Source organism: Coccinella septempunctata, chromosome 1 (assembly GCF_907165205.1).
Source record: "Coccinella septempunctata chromosome 1, icCocSept1.1, whole genome shotgun sequence".
Taxonomy (NCBI): domain Eukaryota; kingdom Metazoa; phylum Arthropoda; class Insecta; order Coleoptera; family Coccinellidae; genus Coccinella; species Coccinella septempunctata.
Genome location: NC_058189.1, coordinates 65313566 through 65334214, shown reverse-complemented (window position 1 = coordinate 65334214; position 20649 = coordinate 65313566). Strand labels below are relative to the sequence as shown.

Sequence of the window (20649 nt, the reverse complement as noted above, 5' to 3'; positions counted from 1 at the left end):
TAATTCTGTAAGTTATTATTATTTGAAGGGGGAAATAATAGTTATTTAATTAACTAGGTTATTAAGGAAAGCGATTAATGATTGATAATGATCGAGATCATTAATCGCTCTATTAATAAACGAGTTGATTACAAGATTTTTCCGTCGACCACATTTCGAATTGAATGTGAATTCTTGATTGCAAAAATTTTCTCTCGATACCTAGTCAAATTTGACACCCTATAAATTTTCTATGTTCATATCAGAATGTTGATATTTATGCGGCTGATCGAACAATTCGAGAAGTTCATAGAGGGCATAATCGAATTGTGACATTTTGAGTAAATCACATTGATATCATTCCTTATTATATCTGTTGAAGAATGTGTGGAGCTGGTGGAAGCTGGAGTTGTAGTACACAGATAAATTGATTACTCTCTAACCATCATAATTTTTCTAAAACCTCCACAATTCATCTCTTCTCAATTCACCCGCTAGGTACTACGAAAATCAATGCGACATACATTGAAATAATTATTTGGGAAGCTGCTGAATACTTCTATGTTCGATTACCTATGACAATTATGCATTAATAGGAAATTAACCAATAAAAGTGTTCATTAACAGCTAATTTCGTGTACGTTAAACAGTGCTATCATCAAGAGGTCGGCGGAAATAGTTATTTTCCTATCAAGTGCGGAAAGTGATACTTGCCCGCACGAAACTGCCGTTGCCCGAACGATGCGAAGCAGAGTTCGGGTAAGCAGTTGAGTGCGGGCAAGACACTTTACGCAAATGCGTGCGGGAAAGAAATAGCAGGCGTTTTTCCCGCACTCTTTGGGAAAGTAACTCTTTGCAACTTGGAATGCGTGCGGGAAAAAGGTTGAACGCGCACGCTTGTAGAAAAAATTATTTTTCGATATTCGAAAAATTATTCCTCTCAAGTTCTTAAAGAGCAACTCTTCTGGTAATAATTCTCGAAATTTCATCGAGATCGGTGATACTGTTCGGTTTGACGAATTGAAAAATTTGGTACTTTGGCTGAAAACAACTTTGTTTGAAAGATCCACAGATGTGTAGTGTCACAGATTCATAAGTATAGACATAGAGACAAGGACTGAGCAATACCAGCATGAAATTGGCTATTTTATAGAAAGAGAGAAATGATCGTCGGGTATTTACCTGTCTCTTTTTTGTTCACATAGATGTGAGTTTGGGCCATTCAAAATTCTAGAAAAAGGCAACTAGATGACTTGATTCAGTTCATTCCTGTCACTTTTTTGACCGTATTTCATGCACAGATGGGGAGCAAATGTCTCTATGTCTATGTTCGGAAAGTAATTTTGTTTTTCCAGGGGTGGCACAGCTCAATATGAAAACTTAAAATGGCTATATCTTTTTATCAGGGCCGAATTGGAGAAAATAGTGTAGCTATCTATCCATTGTTTCAGTTACGGAAGATAGAAAAACCATCTGATTTCATTTCTATGATCTATCTGTAAATATATTTTAGGCCAGTTTGCACCAATCCCCCTTAAAAGGAGTACTTAACTAAGCCTCGTTTAAAGTTAATGGACGCTTAATTTTATTCCCAGTTGCACGACTGTGGCTTAACAGAATCTTAAGTAAGGGGCCCTTAAGTTTTCATATTTAGTGATATTTCAGTTTTTTATTTTGGTGCAACTTCATCCTAGTCCAATAAAGCCATTTCATTGGTTGGCCGGTTGCCGATGATCGTTGCCATAGACATAGAGACATGGACTGCGCCTTCCCTTTCTATCTATGCATGAAATACGGTCAAAAAAAGTGACAGAGAGAACGCACGTCGGGCATGCAGTTGTCTTCTTCTAGAATTTTGATTGGTCCACACTCACCTCTATGTGAACAAAAAAGAGACAGGTAAATGCCCGACGATCATTTCTCTCTTTCTATAAAAAAGACAATTTCATGCTGACATTGCTCAGTCCATGTCTCTATGTCTATGATCGTTGCCATTTCATTAACCTAAGTTAATTGTCCTGTCAGTCAGTGTCAAGAATTTTATAATATTATCAAAGAGTAATAACCAAAGATTATAGAGTAGAAAGATAGGAAACGCCCTCATATCGCTAGTACTAAAAACCGACTACATTTTGGCCAGTGAAAACACATTTGACAATGAGATGGCGCTGAAAACGTATTATCAATACAGAAAAACTGTTTAATAACAGTTTTCTGTTTTATAATTGATGGGCGCGAAATTCGAATTCTATTCCTTGTATTGAATTTCAATATTGACCTTTTGTTGAGACCAGAAAACAAAAATCCTGATCGACAAAACAAAAGTATGGTTTGTTTTGTGACCAGGATGTTAGTTTTCATCTGAACAATGTTTGGAATCGATTGGTATCAATGAAATACGCTGTTGGATGTGATAAATTTTATTTGCAATCTATAAAAAATTACAAAAATTTTAAATTATAGACAACGAATAGAGATTTGACTAGGATACAAGAGTATATGGTTATCTGCTATGGGTACGTGAAAGGGGTTTTTTCTGTGAAAACGTTTTGAATTAATAAACTGAGTTGAATTTGTACAATTTATATCAGAAATTGATATGAACCAATATTCAATTTACCGTCATAGGATACACATTTCCGTTACTTACATATTATTTACAAACTATTCAGAACCACAATTGAAAAAAACCTTACACATGTATACATCAAGACCGTCAGTATAATTTCTTCATGCTTTTTTATGATTTCTTCATGGTATAGTCTCTTTATGGCAAAAATTGATTGACGAATGAACAAAACACTCACAGAAGTTTTCATAAAACTTTGACTTTCCAAGTGACAATTTGACAGTCACCCGATTCCCAAATCGAAATCCATAAAACGTTTGCATTTCTGAATATATTGAAGGCAATTGAGAATCTCTGAATGGACGTATAAAGTCATAATTTCCCCTAAATGAGCCCTTCATGTAAGGGATGCTTCCTGCATACAACAATTTACGTGGATGAACAGTTCTCAATCGACTTGTAGTAAAATGTTCATTGCACATGGTGTAGTCAGTAGTGTTTGCAGGCCTTTATGCCCTGAAAATTTTATCCAGTTCGTAGCACTGAAAATAAAAATCAATGAATGACCGAGTCACATGTAACCAGTTTTAATACTTACATTCCCATTTTCCTTAGTAAAATTCGTTTTATTTGATCCACAGTTCTTCACCATACAATAATTTTCGAACGATATTCTGAGGTTTTCGCCAAGAAGTTAGACACAAATTTCAATAATCAGCAACTAAAACGGGCTTGAAAAACGAAAGGCGATACGAGGTTGTCTATGGATACGAGAATCAAAACATTCAAAACCTGTTTGATCAAAACGGCCATATGACTGACATCTCGCAAAATTTCATATGTCCCTCGAATTAAAATTTTAACCAGTCTTAGGGCCTTAAAAACACATTTGAAACACAGATGGCGCTCACATCACTTTAGTCGCTTCGTTTCCTATCTTTCTACTCTATGATCTTTGGTAATAACAACGATGTTGAATTAGCATTAATATTGATAATGATAATGATTGTCAAATAAAAGGTACCTATAAGATTATATAAGTACAACACTTTCTTTGTAAGGTCTTGTGTGAATTTGTTTTACTAATGTTGAAGAGGAACGTGAAGAAAATGTCCTTATTGCCCTTGTTAGTACGAATACGGTGAATGATTTGCCAAGCAACTGGTGTTAATTTACGAAGGGCACTCAACTTCTCAACAGAAGAAATGAGTTTGTTGCTAACTATAGTACGATTTATGACACCAAATTGAAAATTAAAAACGACTGATTGCATTACAATAAAGGCAAAAGAAAAGGCTTGGTATTCAGTAATGAATTCATTCAATTTTCAAAATCCATCAAAAATGGGAAGTTCTGCAGCCAGTTCAACAAATTAGTTTAGGTTAGAATCGCGCCCTTAAATACCTAAGTGGTCATTACAGGAGCGCTTAAATTTAAGGCTAGCTTTAGCCATTTAAATGTCACTTAACAGTTGGTGCAACGTAATTTAAGTTAAGGGTTCATTTTGAGGGACACTTAACACTAAGTGCGTTTGGTGCAAACAGGTCTTAGAATGGTTTCCAACCGTCAGTAAGTGAAACGATAGATAGATAGTTATGGCTGAACAAGATATAGAGTTTGAGGGCGACTGCCTGCACCGCAACCTCAAGATTGTGCCATTGTTTTCTCCATCAGAGCTGTTCATCCACTACGTCGTCTACAGCTCGCCTTTTGGTAACAGAGTTCTAATGAACACTGGAATCTGGAATAAGTTTACCTCCTCGCTTCTACAAGTTCCTCGTCCAAAACACCCTTTACGTTAGCTTGCAATGACGGGGCTCCACCATCAGTTTTCAAATTTCCCTTCCCCCACCATCCCTCCTTCTCTATGGAGGCTATGCTAGCAACAATATTCACGTTTCGGATCCATACAGCGGAATATCATTGTCCCCGACCGAACCCCCCTTCAGTTCACGTTCAAGTAGCGATAACATCCGTAATGGCGGACCAAACCATCTCCACTTGCCTGGGAGAGGATCGGGACCTCGACTCCATGTCGCGGCACACAGTCGAGGAGACGCGATAAACATTTGCATATCGATATTGGTTCAACTCCTCATTGAATTGGAATCCCATTAACCAGAAATGATATCGCAGTGCTGATTGCGAAGGTATTCTGCACGTGTCCCGCGAAGCATAATCAACGAGCAACCGACGACAAGGTCGAGGGGGTACGTTCGGGAAGTGAGCCGCGGAGGCGTCATAGAATTTGTACAAAGGCTGCGTTCCGGCAAGTATAATATTTTCGCGGAACCCCATTCTGAATGGCAAAGAACGCGGATAACGATATTTCAATTCATGTTCAGCGAGCCCGGTCTCGTTATGGAAATAAACGGATTGAAAGATGGAAAAATCTCATTATTTTCCCTTTCAGAGTCGTCGGAAATTAAGTGCTCATTCTTCCGAATAATTTTCCCATTTATATCATCGGGAAATGTCAGTGAAAGATATCACTATAGAAATACTGGTTAAAAAAGTAATAATGATGAGGATTCGAATATTCAAACTCAATCCATCGAAAATATATTGATGAAAACTGCCGTCCAAAGATTAAAGTGTAGAAAGATAGGAAACGAAAAGACTAAAGTGATGTGAGCGCCATCTGTGTTTCAAATGTGTTTTTAAGGCCCTTAGACTGGTTAGGCCCGTTTGCACCAATCCCCCTTTAAATGAGTACTTAACTGAGCGTAGTTTAAAGTTAATGGACGCTTAATTTTATTGCCAGTTGCACGACTGCGGCTTAACAGAATCTCAAGTGAGGGGCCCTTAAGTTTTGATATTTAGTGATATATCATTTTTTATTTTGGTGCAACTTCATTCTAGTCCAATAAAGCCTTTTCATTGGTTGGCCGGTTGCGGATGATCGTTGTCATTTTATTAACCTAACTTTATTGGCCTGTCAGTCAGTGTCAAGTAAACTATCAAAGTGTGACAACTTTTTGTTGCTGAATTAGCATTATTATTGATAATGAAATGGATTGTCAAATAAAAGGTACTTGACGTTATCAGAAAAACCACAGCAGTTCTGCAGCCAGTTTATGAGTTCAACAAATTATTTTAGGTTAGAATCCCGCCCTTAAATACCTAAGTGGTCATTCGTATGAAATTTTGCGAGATGTCAGAGTCAGATGGCCATTTTGATCGAACAGGTTTTGAATGTTTTGATTTTGATTTGATTTTTGTTTTTCAAGCTCGTTCTAGTTGCTGATTATTGAAATTTTTGTCTAATTTCTTGGCGAAAACCTCAGTATATCGTTCGAAAATTATTGTATGGTGAAGAACTGTGGATCAAATAAAACGAATTTTACTAAGGAAAATGGGAATGTAAGTATTAAAATTGGTAAAATGTGACTCGGTCATTCATTGATTTTTATTTTCAATGCTTCAGTGATTGAGAACGGTTCATCCACGTAAATTGTTGTATGCAGGAAGCATCCCTTACATGAAGGGCTCATTTAGGGGGAATTATGACTTTTATACGTCCATTCAAAGATTCTCAATTGCCTTCAATATATTCAGAGATGCAAAAGTTTTATGGATTTCGATTTGGGAATCGGGTGACTGTCAAATTGTTGTTTGGAAAGTCAAAGTTTTATGAAACCTTCTGTGAGTGTTTTGTTCATTCATCAATCTATGGAGAGTAGAGAGAAGGAGAACGATCGCTGCTTTGAGACCACAAATTTTTTGTCCCCTAAAATATGTACCAATATGGTAGTTCATGCTTTTGCCAACAGGCGCGCTGGCCATCACGAGAGTGCGAAATTTTGTTTACACAAATCAAATTGTAGTTGGCTCGTTGGCTGAGTGAACTGTTTCCCTGGTGACAGATGATAGGAATATTATTATTTTCGATTTTTGATAAGAGAACAACATATGACCATGGTGAAATGTTGAAGCGTGCGCTAGTATAAGAGTGTTTTGGCATCGGAAAGAAAAGGAGAAGAGATAAAATTTCCGAGAGCATTTTTGAGAGAAAATTGAAAAAAACCTCATCTCAAGAATCGACTCCGAATCAATTTGTGTGTCAAGTGCACTTTTGCGATGAAGATATCAAAAAGATGATGGATTCATTATAAACGAAATCGAAATTGTCATCCCTCGTGAGAAGTTGACTCTTCTGAATAAGAATATCTAACCAATAAAACTACATGGTTCAGAAGAGAATATTCTTGAAGAATTTTGTTGGCATAACATAATATATGGTTTATATCGGTTCTCAGCTGAGTATTGGCAACAGAATCTACTCCAATACCTGAGTGATAAATCTGAGACTGTTACCTTTTGTTGTCTTGATGTGTACTACGCCTTACTTCGGATTTATATAATTTTGACGATTACGGTAAACCAACTAACATAGCTGCTTTCAATAAACAATGATAAACAAAAGTAGGTACAATTTTTTTGTTCAGTGATTTCTTTTGAATTTCATTGATTTCGACTTGCGTTTTATTGCATATAATTCAGAGAACTCATATTTAATATAGATTTGAAGAAAGGTATTTGAAAAATCATCAGAAAAACCACGATGACACATAACCTAAAATAAAATGAAGGCTGTTCATTTCAAATCATTGAACTAGTTCAATGTTTCAAATTGACGCTTGAATCCCCACCCCTTATCGACACCCGCTTTAATCGCAGCGACACCTATCCTACGTTTCCTGTTTTCGGGGACACATTTTTAGTACGTCGATCGTTCTCCTTCTCTCTACTCTCCATACATCAATCAATTCATATATTGTGTCATAAAGAGACCATGAAGAAATCATAAAAAAGTATGAAGAAATTATACTGACGGGCTTGAATACAGGTCTTGTATACCTCTGTAAGGTTTTCTTCAATTGTGGTTCTGAAAATTTTGTAAGTAACGGAAATGTGTATCCTATGACGGTAAATTGCATATTGGTTCATATCAATTTCTGATATAAATTGTACAAATTCAACTCAGTTTATTTATTCAAAACGTTTTTACAGAAAAAACACCTTTGACGTACCTATAGCAGATAGCCATGTACTCTTGTATCCTAGTCAAAGCTCTATTCGTTGTCCATAATTTCAAATTTTTGTAAATTTTTTATAGATTGCAAATAAAGATTTATCACATCCAACAGCGTATTTCATTGATACCAATCGATTCCAAACAATGTTCAGATGAAAACAAACATCCTGATCACAAAACAAAACCATACGTTTGTTTTGTCGCTCAGGATGTTTGTTTTCTAGTCTCAACAAGGTCAATATTGAAATTCAATACAAGGAATGGAATTCGAATTTCGCGCCCCTCAATTATAAAACAGAAAACTGTTATTAAGCTGTTTTTCTGTATTGATAATACGTTTTCAGCGCCATCTCATTGTCAAATGTGTTTTCACTGGCCAAAATGTAGTCGGTTTTTAGTACTAGCGATATGAGGGCGTTTCCTATCTTTCTACTCTATAATCTTTGACCATACCATGAAGAAATCATAAAAAAGCATGAAGAAATTATACTGACGGGCTTGAATACAGGTCTTGTATACCTCTGTAAGGTTTTTTTCAATTGTGGTTCAGAAAATTTTGTAAATAATATGTAAGTAACGGAAATGTGTATCCTATGACGGTAAATTGCATATTGGTTCATATCAATTTCTGATATAAATTGTACAAATTCAACTCAGTTCATTTATTCAAAACGTTTTTACAGAAAAAACACCTTTGACGTACCTATAGCAGATAACCATGTACTCTTGTATCCAAGTCAAAGCTCTATCCGTTGACTATAATTTCAAATTTTTGTAAATTTTTTATAGATTCAAATAAAAATTTATCACATCCAACAGCGTATTTCATTGATACCAATCGATTCCAAACAATGTTCAGATGAAAACTGACATCCTGGTCACAAAACAAAACCATCCTTTTGTTTTGTCGCTCAGGATGTTTGTTTTCTGGTCTCAACTAGGTCAATATTAAGATTCAATACAAGGAGTAGAATTCGAATTTCGCGCCCCTCAATTATAAAACAGAAAACCAAAGATTATAGAGTAGAAAGATGGGAAACGAGGCGACTAAAGCGATTTGAGCGCCATCTGTGTGTCACGCGTGTTTTTAAGACGCTACGACTGGTTAAAATATTAATTTGAGTGCCATTAGCAGAAATATGTGAAATTTTTTAAGATTTCAGACGTCAATTTTGATCAAAGAGGTTTTGAATGTTTTGATTCTCATTCCGCTTTTTGTTTATCTGGCTCGTTCTAGTTGCTGATTATTGAATTTTTTTGTCTTATTTCTTGGTGAAAACATATATATTGTTCGAAAATTATTGAATGGTGAAGAACGGTGGATCAAATAATAAAATGTATTTTACGTGATTAATTTTTTCACTCAACTTAGGAAAATGGAAGCGTAAGTATTAAAAGTCGTAACATGTGAATCGGTCATTCATTGATTCTAATTTTCAGTGCTCCGAAGTGGATAAAATTCTCAGGACTTGAAGACAATTACTTCAGCAAACACTACTAACTACACCATGTGCAATGAACATTTTACTGCAGGTCAATTGAGAACTGTTCATCGACGTAAATTGTTGTATGCAGAAAGCATCTCTTGCATGAACGGCCTATTAAGGGGAAATTATGATCTTTATAGGTCCATTCAATGATTCTCAATTGCTACTCTTTCAATATATACAGAAATGCAGAGGTTTTATTGATTTCCATTTGGGAACCGAGTGCTGGTCAAATTGTTGTTTGGAAAGTCAAAGTATTATGAAACCTGCTGTGAGTGTTTTGTTCATTCATTAATCAATTTGTATATTGTGTCATGAAGAGACCATATCATAAGGAAATCATGAAAAAAGCACCAAGAAACTATACTGACATACAGTTCTTGCGTATGCCTGTAAGGTTTTTTTTTAAGTGTGGTTCTGAAAATTCTTTAAATAATTCCTACATATGTAATTAACTGGAATATGTATGCTATGATGGTATATTGAATATTGGTTCATATTAATTTCTGATATATGTATATTTCACATATTCAACTAAGTTCATTAATTCAGAACAACCTTTTGTACAGAAACAACACCTTCGACATATAGCAGATCACCATATACTTTAGTGTCCTAGTTGAAGCTTCATTTATTGCCCACTTTTTCAATTTTTGTAAATTTTTTATGAATTACAAATAAACATATAGCACATCCAACAGCGTTTTTCGTTGATATCAATTGATTCCAAACAATGTTTAGATGAAAACTAACATCCTGATCACAAAACAAAACCATACTTTTGTTTTGTCGCTCAGGATGTTTGTTTTCTGATAGAAACAAAGTCAATATTGGAATGCAATACGAGAAATAGAATTCGAATTTTGCGTCCCTCAATTAAAAAACAGAAAACTGTTATCAAAAAGTTTTCCTGTATTGACACTGCGGTTTTAGCGCCATCTCATTGTCACGCGTGTTTTCACTGGCCAAAATGTAGTCGGTTTTTAGTACTAGCGCTATGAGGGCGTTTCCTATTTTTCTACTCTATAATCTTTGATATTGATGAAATCTGCCGTCGATGATCCACTGTCATAATTTGACATGCAGAAATTCGCAGTCCAAAATTTGCAGTATGCTCCAAAATAATCTTGTTTGTTTCTTTCATCCTAATGGAAACATCTCGAAAAAATAAGAGGACATATTGCTCACCGAAACTCAGAGATCTGAACGGAGGATGCGACCAAGATGACCAAGCTTACAGCCCATCGAACAGTCCAAGTAACACCAAACAAAATTCGAATTCCACGAACTCTCCCGTTGTACCGAAGCACAATCGTAATCCACCTGCCAGGAACAATAGGAAACAGATAAATTATAAGATTCAGAATTACGCCAAGATACTGTCGGAAATACCGGAGAAAATCAGCAGGGAGAAGAACCAAGATCACTTAGTTTTCTCCACAGCCAACACGCAGATTTTCCAAGCGAAAGTTACCTATTTTCCAGGAAAAAATTTGAACGATTTACGCAGAGCTTTGACTTCGAATAAATTCGACGAAGGGGGGAATGATAAGTCGAGGAGTGAAAGAAAAATCAACACACCTGAAAAAACCTTTGGGAAGCATCTTATATGCCCGAAAAAAAAATCGAAAAAGATGAAGATAGTCCAGAAACCTCTGAACACAATCGCTGAGGTTAACGAGAATGATCGATCGAAAGAATCGCTCATGAAAGCAGCTCAAAAGAAGGAAGAACCAAAAGAGAACTCTTCCTCCATAAACATGTCCTACACTGATGTCAGCGAGAATTACAAGCAGGCAACTGTTGTCACTGTTGATAAGGAGAAAAATGACTTCAATACGATTAAACCCGAATACAAACAGAAGGAATGCGTGTCCTATTTGTTCGAAGAGGATAAATCTGTATTCAAGCCGAATTTCGAAGAATACCAATCGTCTGAGAAATCCAGCTTACCATCAGTGGATGCTGAAGAGGATAACATAAAGCACGTTTTCCAGATCAGGGATATGTTCGAGAAAATGTCGAAGAACGAGATTGTCCCTGAGAAAAAACGCGAATTGAAGCATCCAACAATAAGCTTCGATCCCCTTCATTTCGAACATACAATATCATGCGAAGAATGTCGCAGAATCCTGAAAGATCTGATTGACACCGAGAACATTTCGAAGAAAGATATGAAGTTGGCGATGTCAGAGATACCGAGCAACTCGGCAAGAAGGATCGTAGACTCCTTGGTACAAGAAATCTGCGAGAGGTCGTTGAACAACAAGAGCGATATAAGCTTCAAGATAGAAACCAAGAACACCACCACTATCTCGAAGTTTTCTTACAGGAGGAGTCGTAGAAGGACCAGAAGGAAGGGAATGGACGAGCACGATATGCAGTATAAGAATTTCTTTCTGCTTGCTCTCGCGATATCTATTGTTTTATACTGCTTTTATTGCAGGTTGAATGAGAAGAAACATTGAGTTTTTTGAAAGAGGAAGACTTGAGTTTGATGGCGTAGGACTGACGTTCAGTCGAACGTGCATATTTCGTTTTACAAGGACGAAGGGAGGATTCGATAGTTAAATTTGTAGTGAAAATAAAAGCTTTTCATGATAGAGCTTGGAATTTAACTGTTGTAGGTATTGTAAAAGAAAAAATATGTGAGACGCGTTTCTCGGTTCGGAAAGGCATAAATTTTAGTGAATAAACTATACAGGGTGAGTCTTTGACTCGTACAAATATTTTAACTGTAGATTCTCAAGGTCAAAAGAATCACTTTTTTCCCTTACCATTTTTTTTTAATCAGCGAGTAATTTGTTCAAAAATCAAAAAGTATCAGTGAAATTTGAAAAATTCTTACTTTGGCTGAATACAACTCTGTTTAACATATCCACAGACTTGTAGTGTCACAGATTAGACTGGATATTCTGAAATCAAAGAGTATCAACTCTTGCCATTACGTATCATAAAAATACCAAAAATTCAAAGAACCCTTCTCTTGAAACTAAGTTGGACGTTATCTTATGAATATTTGAACGTTTTGTAAAATAAAAGTATTCCTTATATTTCCTCGTATAATGTGCCGTTTTCCAATATTTTGATGTTCAAAAATCAAAAAGTATCAGTGAAATTTGAAAAAATTGGTACTTTGGCTGAATACAACTCTGTTTAACATATCCACAGGCTTGTAGTGTCACAGATTAGGCTGGTTATTCTGAAGGTAATTTTGTTTTTGCAGGGATGGCACAGCTCATTATGAAAACATAAAATTGCTATATCTTTTTATCAGGGCCGAATCGGAAAAAATGATGAAGGAAGTTTTTCTTTTGACCTCAAAAATCAACTGTTAAAATATTCAAACAAAAACAAAACAAAAAGACTCATCTGGTATACAGGGTTAGGACTTTTTGGAGGGGGACTACAGGGATATCGAAAACCGTTAGAAATACAGTGTAGCTTAAATTACCAAAAAGTTGCGTTATTTAAGGATAAGTGGGTTGGTGTAAACAGTTCCGAGATATCTCTGATGGTTCCTGAGATATCTCGAAAAAACTGAAAACCAAAATTATCATTTTTTCTTCATAACTCATTTGTTTTTGGAGATAACTACTCGAAATTCGGTGTGTAGTCATAATCCTATATAGGGATTTCACTGGTGCACTACTTTTTTCTAATTTAATCCAATCTTTATTTTTAACGGTTTTCGATATTCAACGAAAATGTTAACAAATCGATGATCACATAGCAAATTATGAACTGACGTTTCTTTCAATAGGGTACTCTAACGATTTGTCAAAATCAGCTGATTGTTCGTTACCGTGGGAAACACAAAGCTTTTTATTATCACTATAAAGAGGAATTTCTGAGAAAGTTATAGTCTCATCACTCTTATCTAACGTCGGGTAGAACATTTTTTCTGAAAATAAAACACAACACTCGACCAAAACACCATGCGAATCAATGGAGGGAAAAGCTTGTGTACCCCGCTACAATGAAAGCTTAGCTGATTTTGACAAATCGTTAGAGTTCCCTATAGGTAAGATGTCTAAAACACTGGTGTGTGCACTTGTCACTTTTTGCAAGCATCAACATTTCAGAAAATCAGGGATATGGGATCAGTTTCGTGGCGGCGCCACCATGTCATTTGCTTCGTTCTATCCTTGTTCTATCAAAGGAAGTCCAATGATACTCTCTCGTTTTGTTTTGTTTCGCTTTGATATCGAATGTCGATCAACGTCCAACGAGTTCAAAATATGAACTTGAACTGGTGCATTTTGTCAGCTGTTAAGGAATATTTGTGCTTTACAGTTCAATTTTCGTTGTAAAAACAAATCTGTCAATATTTCAACACTATCGAATAAGAGTTCGACTGAGGATTTACTGTTCTTCTTCAAGATAATTTCCGCTTGACAACTTGAATTCGTGAGGGGGGTAATTCAATATGATTTCAATAAAACACAGTTAATTGGTCAAATATCCAATATATTCAGTTGACGGAGAGAAAATTTTCACTACATCTACTCAGGAAGAATATTTGAAGTAACAGACTCGAATAGATTTATGTATTTCTGATTCTCAATACATGCTCACAATTCACATTAAGTATTTCCAATACAGTTTCTTTGAAATATTGCTGAAGTTTCCATAAAAATTTGCTATATCAGTCCCGAATGTTCGTTCATCTGATTTGGTTCTGCTTCAAATTCCAACAACACCGAATTGTTAGCTATAGCTCTTGATTGTCCATATGGAAAACTGAACTTACTGAACGACATGTTGAATAAATGAATGTTCTACACCCCTTTCCCGAAACTTATACATTTTCACACACCAATAATCGCTTATAAATACAACATATTCGTACATCGTAGGAAATGATTTTCAAATATCAAATGACAATGCTCTGTCAAATTCTAAACAGCGCTACCTACAGTGGGAAAAACGAAAGTGATCCCATATCCCCACGAAATTAAAAACAAAATCGAATCAGTGAACACACCAGAGTTTTAGACATCTTACCTATAGGGTACTCTAACGATTTGTCAAAATCAGCTGACCCTTCATTGCTGTGGGGCACACAAAGCTTTTTATAATCAGTGTAAAGAGGCATTTCTTAGAAAGTTATAGTCTGATCACTCTAATCTAACGTAGGGAAGAACATTTTTCCCAAAAACATGCACAAAACACAATACTCGACCAAAACAGCATGCGAATCAATAGAGGGAAAAGCTTGTGTGCCCCACGACAGCGAATGCTTAGCTGATTTTGACAAATCGTTAGAGTACCCTATAAGATAAGTTTAACAAAAGCGAGGTTGGCACCAAGCATTGACAAGGGTGGGTAGTACACCGATTCGACTCATAATGTGAGTAGTGTTTTTAACCTTGCTCATTTCATTATGGATTTTTAAGGCAAAGACCAAAAGGTGGATCACCTTGCCTACCACACTTGGTATATTACAGTAAAGTGTTATCGTTAAATACTCACATTCAACGTTGAGTAGAACAGACACGTTCAGCGCTTGCTCGAGTGCGATATGATGTATGAAGCAGGTGAGTGTTGCGTTGTGGTGCGTCCTCAGAACCCTACCAACGCTGGCGTCGCACCTGGCGCCCACATTCTGCTCCCTCTGGGTCTCGGTGATGTTGAGCACGTCCAGAGGGATCTCCGGCACGTCGAGAAGGGCCAGAGAACCCAGTCGTAGCTCCCAGGACAGCGCTGGTTTAGGATTGCCCTCGTCTACCACACAGGAGACCGTCAGATCGGAGTTCTCCTTCACGGGGATGAAGGGGTTTCCGGGATCCAAGATCCTGTTGTCGATCATCAGGTAGGCCTTCTTGGGAGCATCTGCGGAAAGAGAGATTTTTTCAGAATGTAGGTACATGATAGAACAGGGTATGCTGAATGAAAAATGTGTAGCAATATGATTTCGTAATATGTGAGTGGCGCCCTAAAGCATACACAGGTATAAAGGTACCAAGAACCAACAATGCCTTTTGTGTGTGTGTGGCAATTGGCAATTGTCGGAAGCAGAAGCAAATGACAATGGTCAATCCAAGAAGTAGATTGTTGTAATTAAATGATAAATAGTCTTTTTGAAGAATATTCTTGAGGTTTTAGAGTTATCATCAGTTTACCTTCACCCACCTGTCTTCGACGAACTGTTTCAATGAATGATATGTGTAATATCTTCAGTTTCAATCGACACCAAAACATCAGAAGCGGTCAAAAGCCACTGTTGCATGATACGATAATGTCTCAAAGGCTCTCTACGGGTAGACACAGTCAGAAACCGATCTTGTGAAGGAGTGGTGTCCACTTCTCGGTCTGTCAGTCACGTTTCTGTCATTAGAAGTGGTTTTTTCTAGTTCTACTCGGTAAAAAGCATGCTGTTATTTCGAGCCAATCAATTTCTAAACTCTTCATGTATAGAGAGTTGACGTTTGAAACAGCTACCAATGGAAATTGATTGAAAATTAAGAGAACACAGGCAATGACCGAAATGCGACTGCAGAGAAAAACAGTTTATCTGTCAAGTGATGCATGCGGGAAATTAATATAGATTTCAGTGTTCCCATATAAAGGGGTGCGACGCAGAGGGGTTGGAATTCTTGTTTGAAACACGAGCTTATGTAAATGAAACGTGCTACCGGAGTTGAGAGCTAGTTTACTCTATGCACCAACGTTTTAAGAGCTGGCAGCGATAGGGCATCGATGACATGGATGATAAAATCTGTTCATACAATCGATGCTTACAAAACGTTTAACCCTGTATAATCGATGCTCGAATATTGAAGGTTGCAGGTATTGTTTATGGACGATGATGAAAGTACACTTCAGGATCAGAGGAAAAGACTGAAACAGCGTGCAACTAAAGAATATCTCCCTTTGACTCATAAACTATACAGTCTTTTGAAACAGTCTCCAAAATTTCTGAACTTCGGTATATAGAGGGTGAGTCTTTGACTCGTACAAATATTTTAACAGTAGTTCTTGAATTTAAAAGTAACACTTTTTCAAAACATTTTTTTGCGATTCGGCCCTGATAGAAATATAAATCCAATTTAATTTTCAATATTGAGCTGTGCCACACCTGATAAAACAAAAAATTCAGAATAACTATCCAGATCTGTGACACTACACATCTGTGAATCGTTTTAATAGAGTTGTATTCAACCAAAGTACACAATTTATAAAATTTCACAGATAATTTTTAATTTTTGAACATCAAATTACTCGAAAACTATGCATCATATTAGGGAATACTTTTATTTTCCGCAATGGTCAAATATTCATTAGCGAGCGTTCAACATTTAAGAGTTGAAATCTTTGAATTTACTGGTATTTTTATGCTCTGTTATGGTCATAATGAAGATGTGGGTGAAATTTTGTGTTCGGAGAAGATTCACCACAGCAATGAAAATCTATGTTTAGAAAACTATTCCATTCGATGAAATCGTTTTTGATATAGAACTCAAAATTGGATTTTTTTGAGGATTTTCAACGGCCTGTATCTTTTAAACTGAGCCGATTCGGAAAAAATGGTAAAGGAAAAGAGTCTTTTCTTGGACCTCAGGAATCTTCTATTAAAATATAAGTACAAGTCAAAGACTCACCCTATGACCTATACAGGATGTTCCTAAATTGGAGGTACAAACTTAGAGGAAAGATTCCTCTAATTTTAAAAAGTCCCATAAACTTGGGATCACAAACGTTTCGTTTTCAAGATACAGGTTGTTTAAGATTTTTTTTATACGAGTTTATCGAATCTTTATGTATCGTTGCTACAGATCGGGAAAATAACTATGAAAACTAATATAGTCCATTCAAGAATGACTGACATCCCAGTAGGTCTTGAAAATCCAGGCGCAGCTTAATATCTGGTCACAAAATATTTCCAAAAATTTCTGTACTTTCAATCACAGAACTAGAATATATTGAAATAATCTAGAAAAGTATATAAAAATAAGAAATATTCAAATTTGCAGCATTTAAAATTGACACAACTATGTTTCCAATTTGTACGATTAAATTAAGAACATCAACAGCTGTACAGAATTCAAATAACCTTAGGTAAGTGCATAGATTCACATATAATTGGCATATAGATCAATGTTTATTCACAATACCAACCTGAATTCCGCAATACAAAATCTCAACTTTTCGCTATTACCAACTTGAATTTGATTCTCCATAGCCACCCGAGATGTCAATCATTCTTGAATGAATTAATTTAGTCACCACATGATTTTTCATCACAATTTGGATTTTTATGTGGATACGACAAAACAACAAGAGACCATGAAGTTCAGTTCAACAGCAGTTAGCAGTGGCTAACCAAAAGAAAAGTTCTGGAGGAAAATAGGGGTTAGTGTCATTCCAGAAAAAGAATCATCAAGTGTAGATAATGTAAGAGAAAAACATGAAAAAAACCCAAAATTTAACACCCTGTATCCGGAAAACAAATCGTTCGCGTCCCATGTTTATGAAACTTTTTTCTCTTGAAATAAGTCAAGAAATCTCCCCTTTTTGCTGTTACCACCAATTTAGGAACAGCCTGTATACGGATAAAATAATTTTTAATAGTATAATTTTTTGAAGTGGTAAAAAGACTGTTTTTTTTCTGAAAAATTGAACCGATTTTGTATATAAAATATTCAAGAAAAATGTGAACTGATAAGTATCTAAAATGCGACTAGATTCTCGGGGGGATATCAAATTTCATTACACTTCATTTAATATTCGGGTCGCGAATTCAACAAAAAATATATTAATTTAACGAAAGGCATCCCAGATATCCCGAATTCCCCCCTGGAATATATCGCACGAACGAGCAAACCGGATTTCTCACATTCTTCTGGAAACGTGTAACAAAACGGTTATAATTCAGGGACGCAATGAGCATAATATATCAAAACGATAAGACCGCAACTGCCAGACAGAGATAACCGGCCGGAAAATGATGTCGTGGCGGACCTGGGTTCTGGGAGGGGTAGGGGGCGAAAGGAACGCCGGGAAATTCTTTCGGGTAAGTCCAGAATGAAGTTGGTGGTAGTTCGCTCGGAAATTATGGGAAAGAGTCAAAAGTGAAAAAGTTATGGGATGGTATTTTGTTCCAACTTTCCATTTTTCGGGAGGAATAATTGCAGAGGTCTCCTCGTCTTTTTCAACTGTCTACGAACCTGAGGAAGATTTGATTTCGAGCCTTTTTGAAAGTAGACAGGGGGATAAAATTATAATTCACGTCGTGAAACTTCTGATAAGCCGTTAAAGATGACCAAAGAACATCCTCTCACACTTACAATTGTGATTCATTAATTAATTATGAATTCGGCATCACGGGCATTCTGGAAGCTAAAGAGAGAGTGTTTCAAAATTACGACCTCAATCTGAAGACCAAGACAGCTGTTTACAAAGCGTTGTTCCTCCCAAAGCTTCTTTACCGAAAGCTGGACGACATATTAAACAGCTTAAACCAACGCAACAACGTCATCTAAGAAAAATAATGAACATCAGATGGTTCCTCAAAGTTTCGAATGCAGAAGTCTTGCAACGTGCGAGTTGTACAACAATTGAAACTCAAGTAACGAGGGCCCGACTCAGATGGAGCTGCCACATTCTGAAAATGCAAGACACAAGACTTCCCTGTATGGCGAATTGACAGAGGGAGCTCGGAAACCAAGAGGCCAGTATAAGCGGTTTAAGGATGCACTAAATCCGTCCCTAAAATCAGTTAATGCCAAGCATAACTGGGAACAACTAGCTTTAAACAGATCACAGTGGAGGTCTATGGTGCACAGTTATAATGGAGATTCGAGAAGAATACAGCGGCGGCCAGATCTGGTTGGTGACTTTCCATGCCTGGAGTGTGGAAGAATCTGAAGGTCACAGTTGGGTCTCTTCAGTCACAGGAAGGCACACAGTCGCAATTAGCCCTAAGAAATTATAAGTCTGTTCTTTTTTTATGGATTTATTCCCGGTAATGGGATACCGCAATAATGATGATGATTCATTAATTGATTAATTGATTCAGCACATTGATGATAAAGGGAAATCTTCTTCAAATTCCAATAACCACGTCATACACTAGACTCTAAATCTATGACGCTATGACAATGAAGAAATAGTAGACTCTTCAGGGTACACGTAGGGGCATTCAAGATGATAGAGGATGCTAATGCAACCTTTACCCCTAAGGGATAATTATTGATGATAATAACACGTCAGAAGAAAAATAATGGGGAGAATAGGTTAGCAAGTCACAAAGAGAAAAATTTGAAAAAAAAATAAATAAATAGATGCCTCAAACAATAGAACTATCCAAGTAGTTACCAACGCTATAAAAACATCAGTAACAATTTTCTAATATCTCTTCTAAATTCTCTATACTCCAAAATCTTCAGTCTCTCAGAAAGATGATTAACAATTCAATGACACAGTATGTGGGCAAGTGCTGAAATTTTATCCCTGCGTTTTGTATTGTGTTCATGATAATTAGAGCATGTTCTTAGTGATCAAGATATTTTCAATGAAGAGTGAGTGACTCGTACAAATATTTTAACAGTACATTCTTGAGGTCCAAAGAAACACTTTTTTCCTTCACCATTTTTTCCGAATCAGCCCCGTTTGAAAGATACAGGCTGTTGAAAATCCATAAAAAATGTTATTTTTTAGTTCTGTCTCACAAACGGTCGAATGAAATGAATTTCGGTACTTTGGCTGAATACAACTCTGTTTGACAGATCCACAAATGTATAGTGTCACAGATTTAGCTAGTTATCCTGACGGTAATTTTATTTTTCCAGGGCTGGTACAGTCTATTATAACAACCTAAATTGGCTATATCTTTTTATCAAGGTCGAATCAGAAAATGTGGTATAGAAGAAAAGTGTTTCTATTGACCTCAAGAATCTACTGTTAAAATATTTTTACGAGTCAAAGACTTATCCTGTATACAACTCCTACGTTGTACAGCACGCCATTGGCAAAAGGTTGAAAATTAAAAAACCGAATGATTTTTTTTTCTGTATTTGATGAAGATATCTGATGGCGTTAAATGCACCACATGTATCTAGATACAAGCCAATATCGACGAAGATCTGAAGAGGTGAAGAGGAAGATCATTTACAAATATGATGAGCTGCAGAGGTTTCTGGAAACGAAAGGGCAAACATACACTTGCTAAGCGGGAGGCTGTCTCAGAACTTCTTTATTAGACGGCTAGATAGAATGCTTGCCTCTGGATGGAGCACGAGAAATGGTCTCAGCCAGTCAATGTCTGAGTCTGAGCTGAAAAAATCTTTTTTCCCTTGAGAGGAAACAAGAGGGTGTAGTGACTGATGCAAGTATGATGACCAAGCGTATGTGGCTTGGTGGTTGAAGCGTCGGCGCAGTAACCGCAAGGTACTGAGTTCGATCCCGGGCTAGGGAAGAAATTTTCTACTCGATACGGTACCATCCATCATTCAATGTTGGGTTGAAATTAACAGTGCTGTACCTGAGGTGGCGTAAGGACACAGTAACAAAGCCTACACAGAACACAACTGGTTCTCCGAAATCACACTACAAGCTCACAGAACAGAGCAGAG

General features: G+C 36.6%; 2 protein-coding genes across 5 annotated transcripts in view; one reads left to right on the top strand and one right to left on the bottom strand.

The window, feature by feature from the left end:
• Positions 1–20649, bottom strand: part of LOC123308947 (hemicentin-1) — a 325793-nt gene that overhangs the window by 66679 nt on the left and 238465 nt on the right. For all 4 annotated transcript variants that reach the window (XM_044891796.1, XM_044891790.1, XM_044891782.1 and 1 more), the window contains one exon: positions 14549–14908. In XM_044891796.1, coding sequence (XP_044747731.1) covers positions 14549–14908 — 360 coding nt within the window. The remainder of the gene's footprint in view (positions 1–14548; positions 14909–20649) is intronic.
• Positions 10128–11676, top strand: LOC123308997. Its single transcript, XM_044891834.1, has 2 exons — positions 10128–11456; positions 11520–11676. Exons 1-2 carry the CDS (start codon positions 10222–10224, stop codon positions 11539–11541), a joined length of 1257 nt encoding a protein of 418 aa, XP_044747769.1. The 5' UTR covers positions 10128–10221; the 3' UTR covers positions 11542–11676.

What these genes read in the sequence shown, in the direction of transcription:
- LOC123308997 (XM_044891834.1), top strand. Translation starts at nt 10,222, where the DNA reads ATGGAAACATCTCGAAAAAATAAGAGGACATATTGCTCACCGAAACTC. An exon ending in ATGGACGAGCACGATATGCA is followed by an intron (nt 11,457 to 11,519) that starts GTATAAGAATTT and finishes CTTTTATTGCAG; the next exon opens with GTTGAATGAGAAGAAACATT.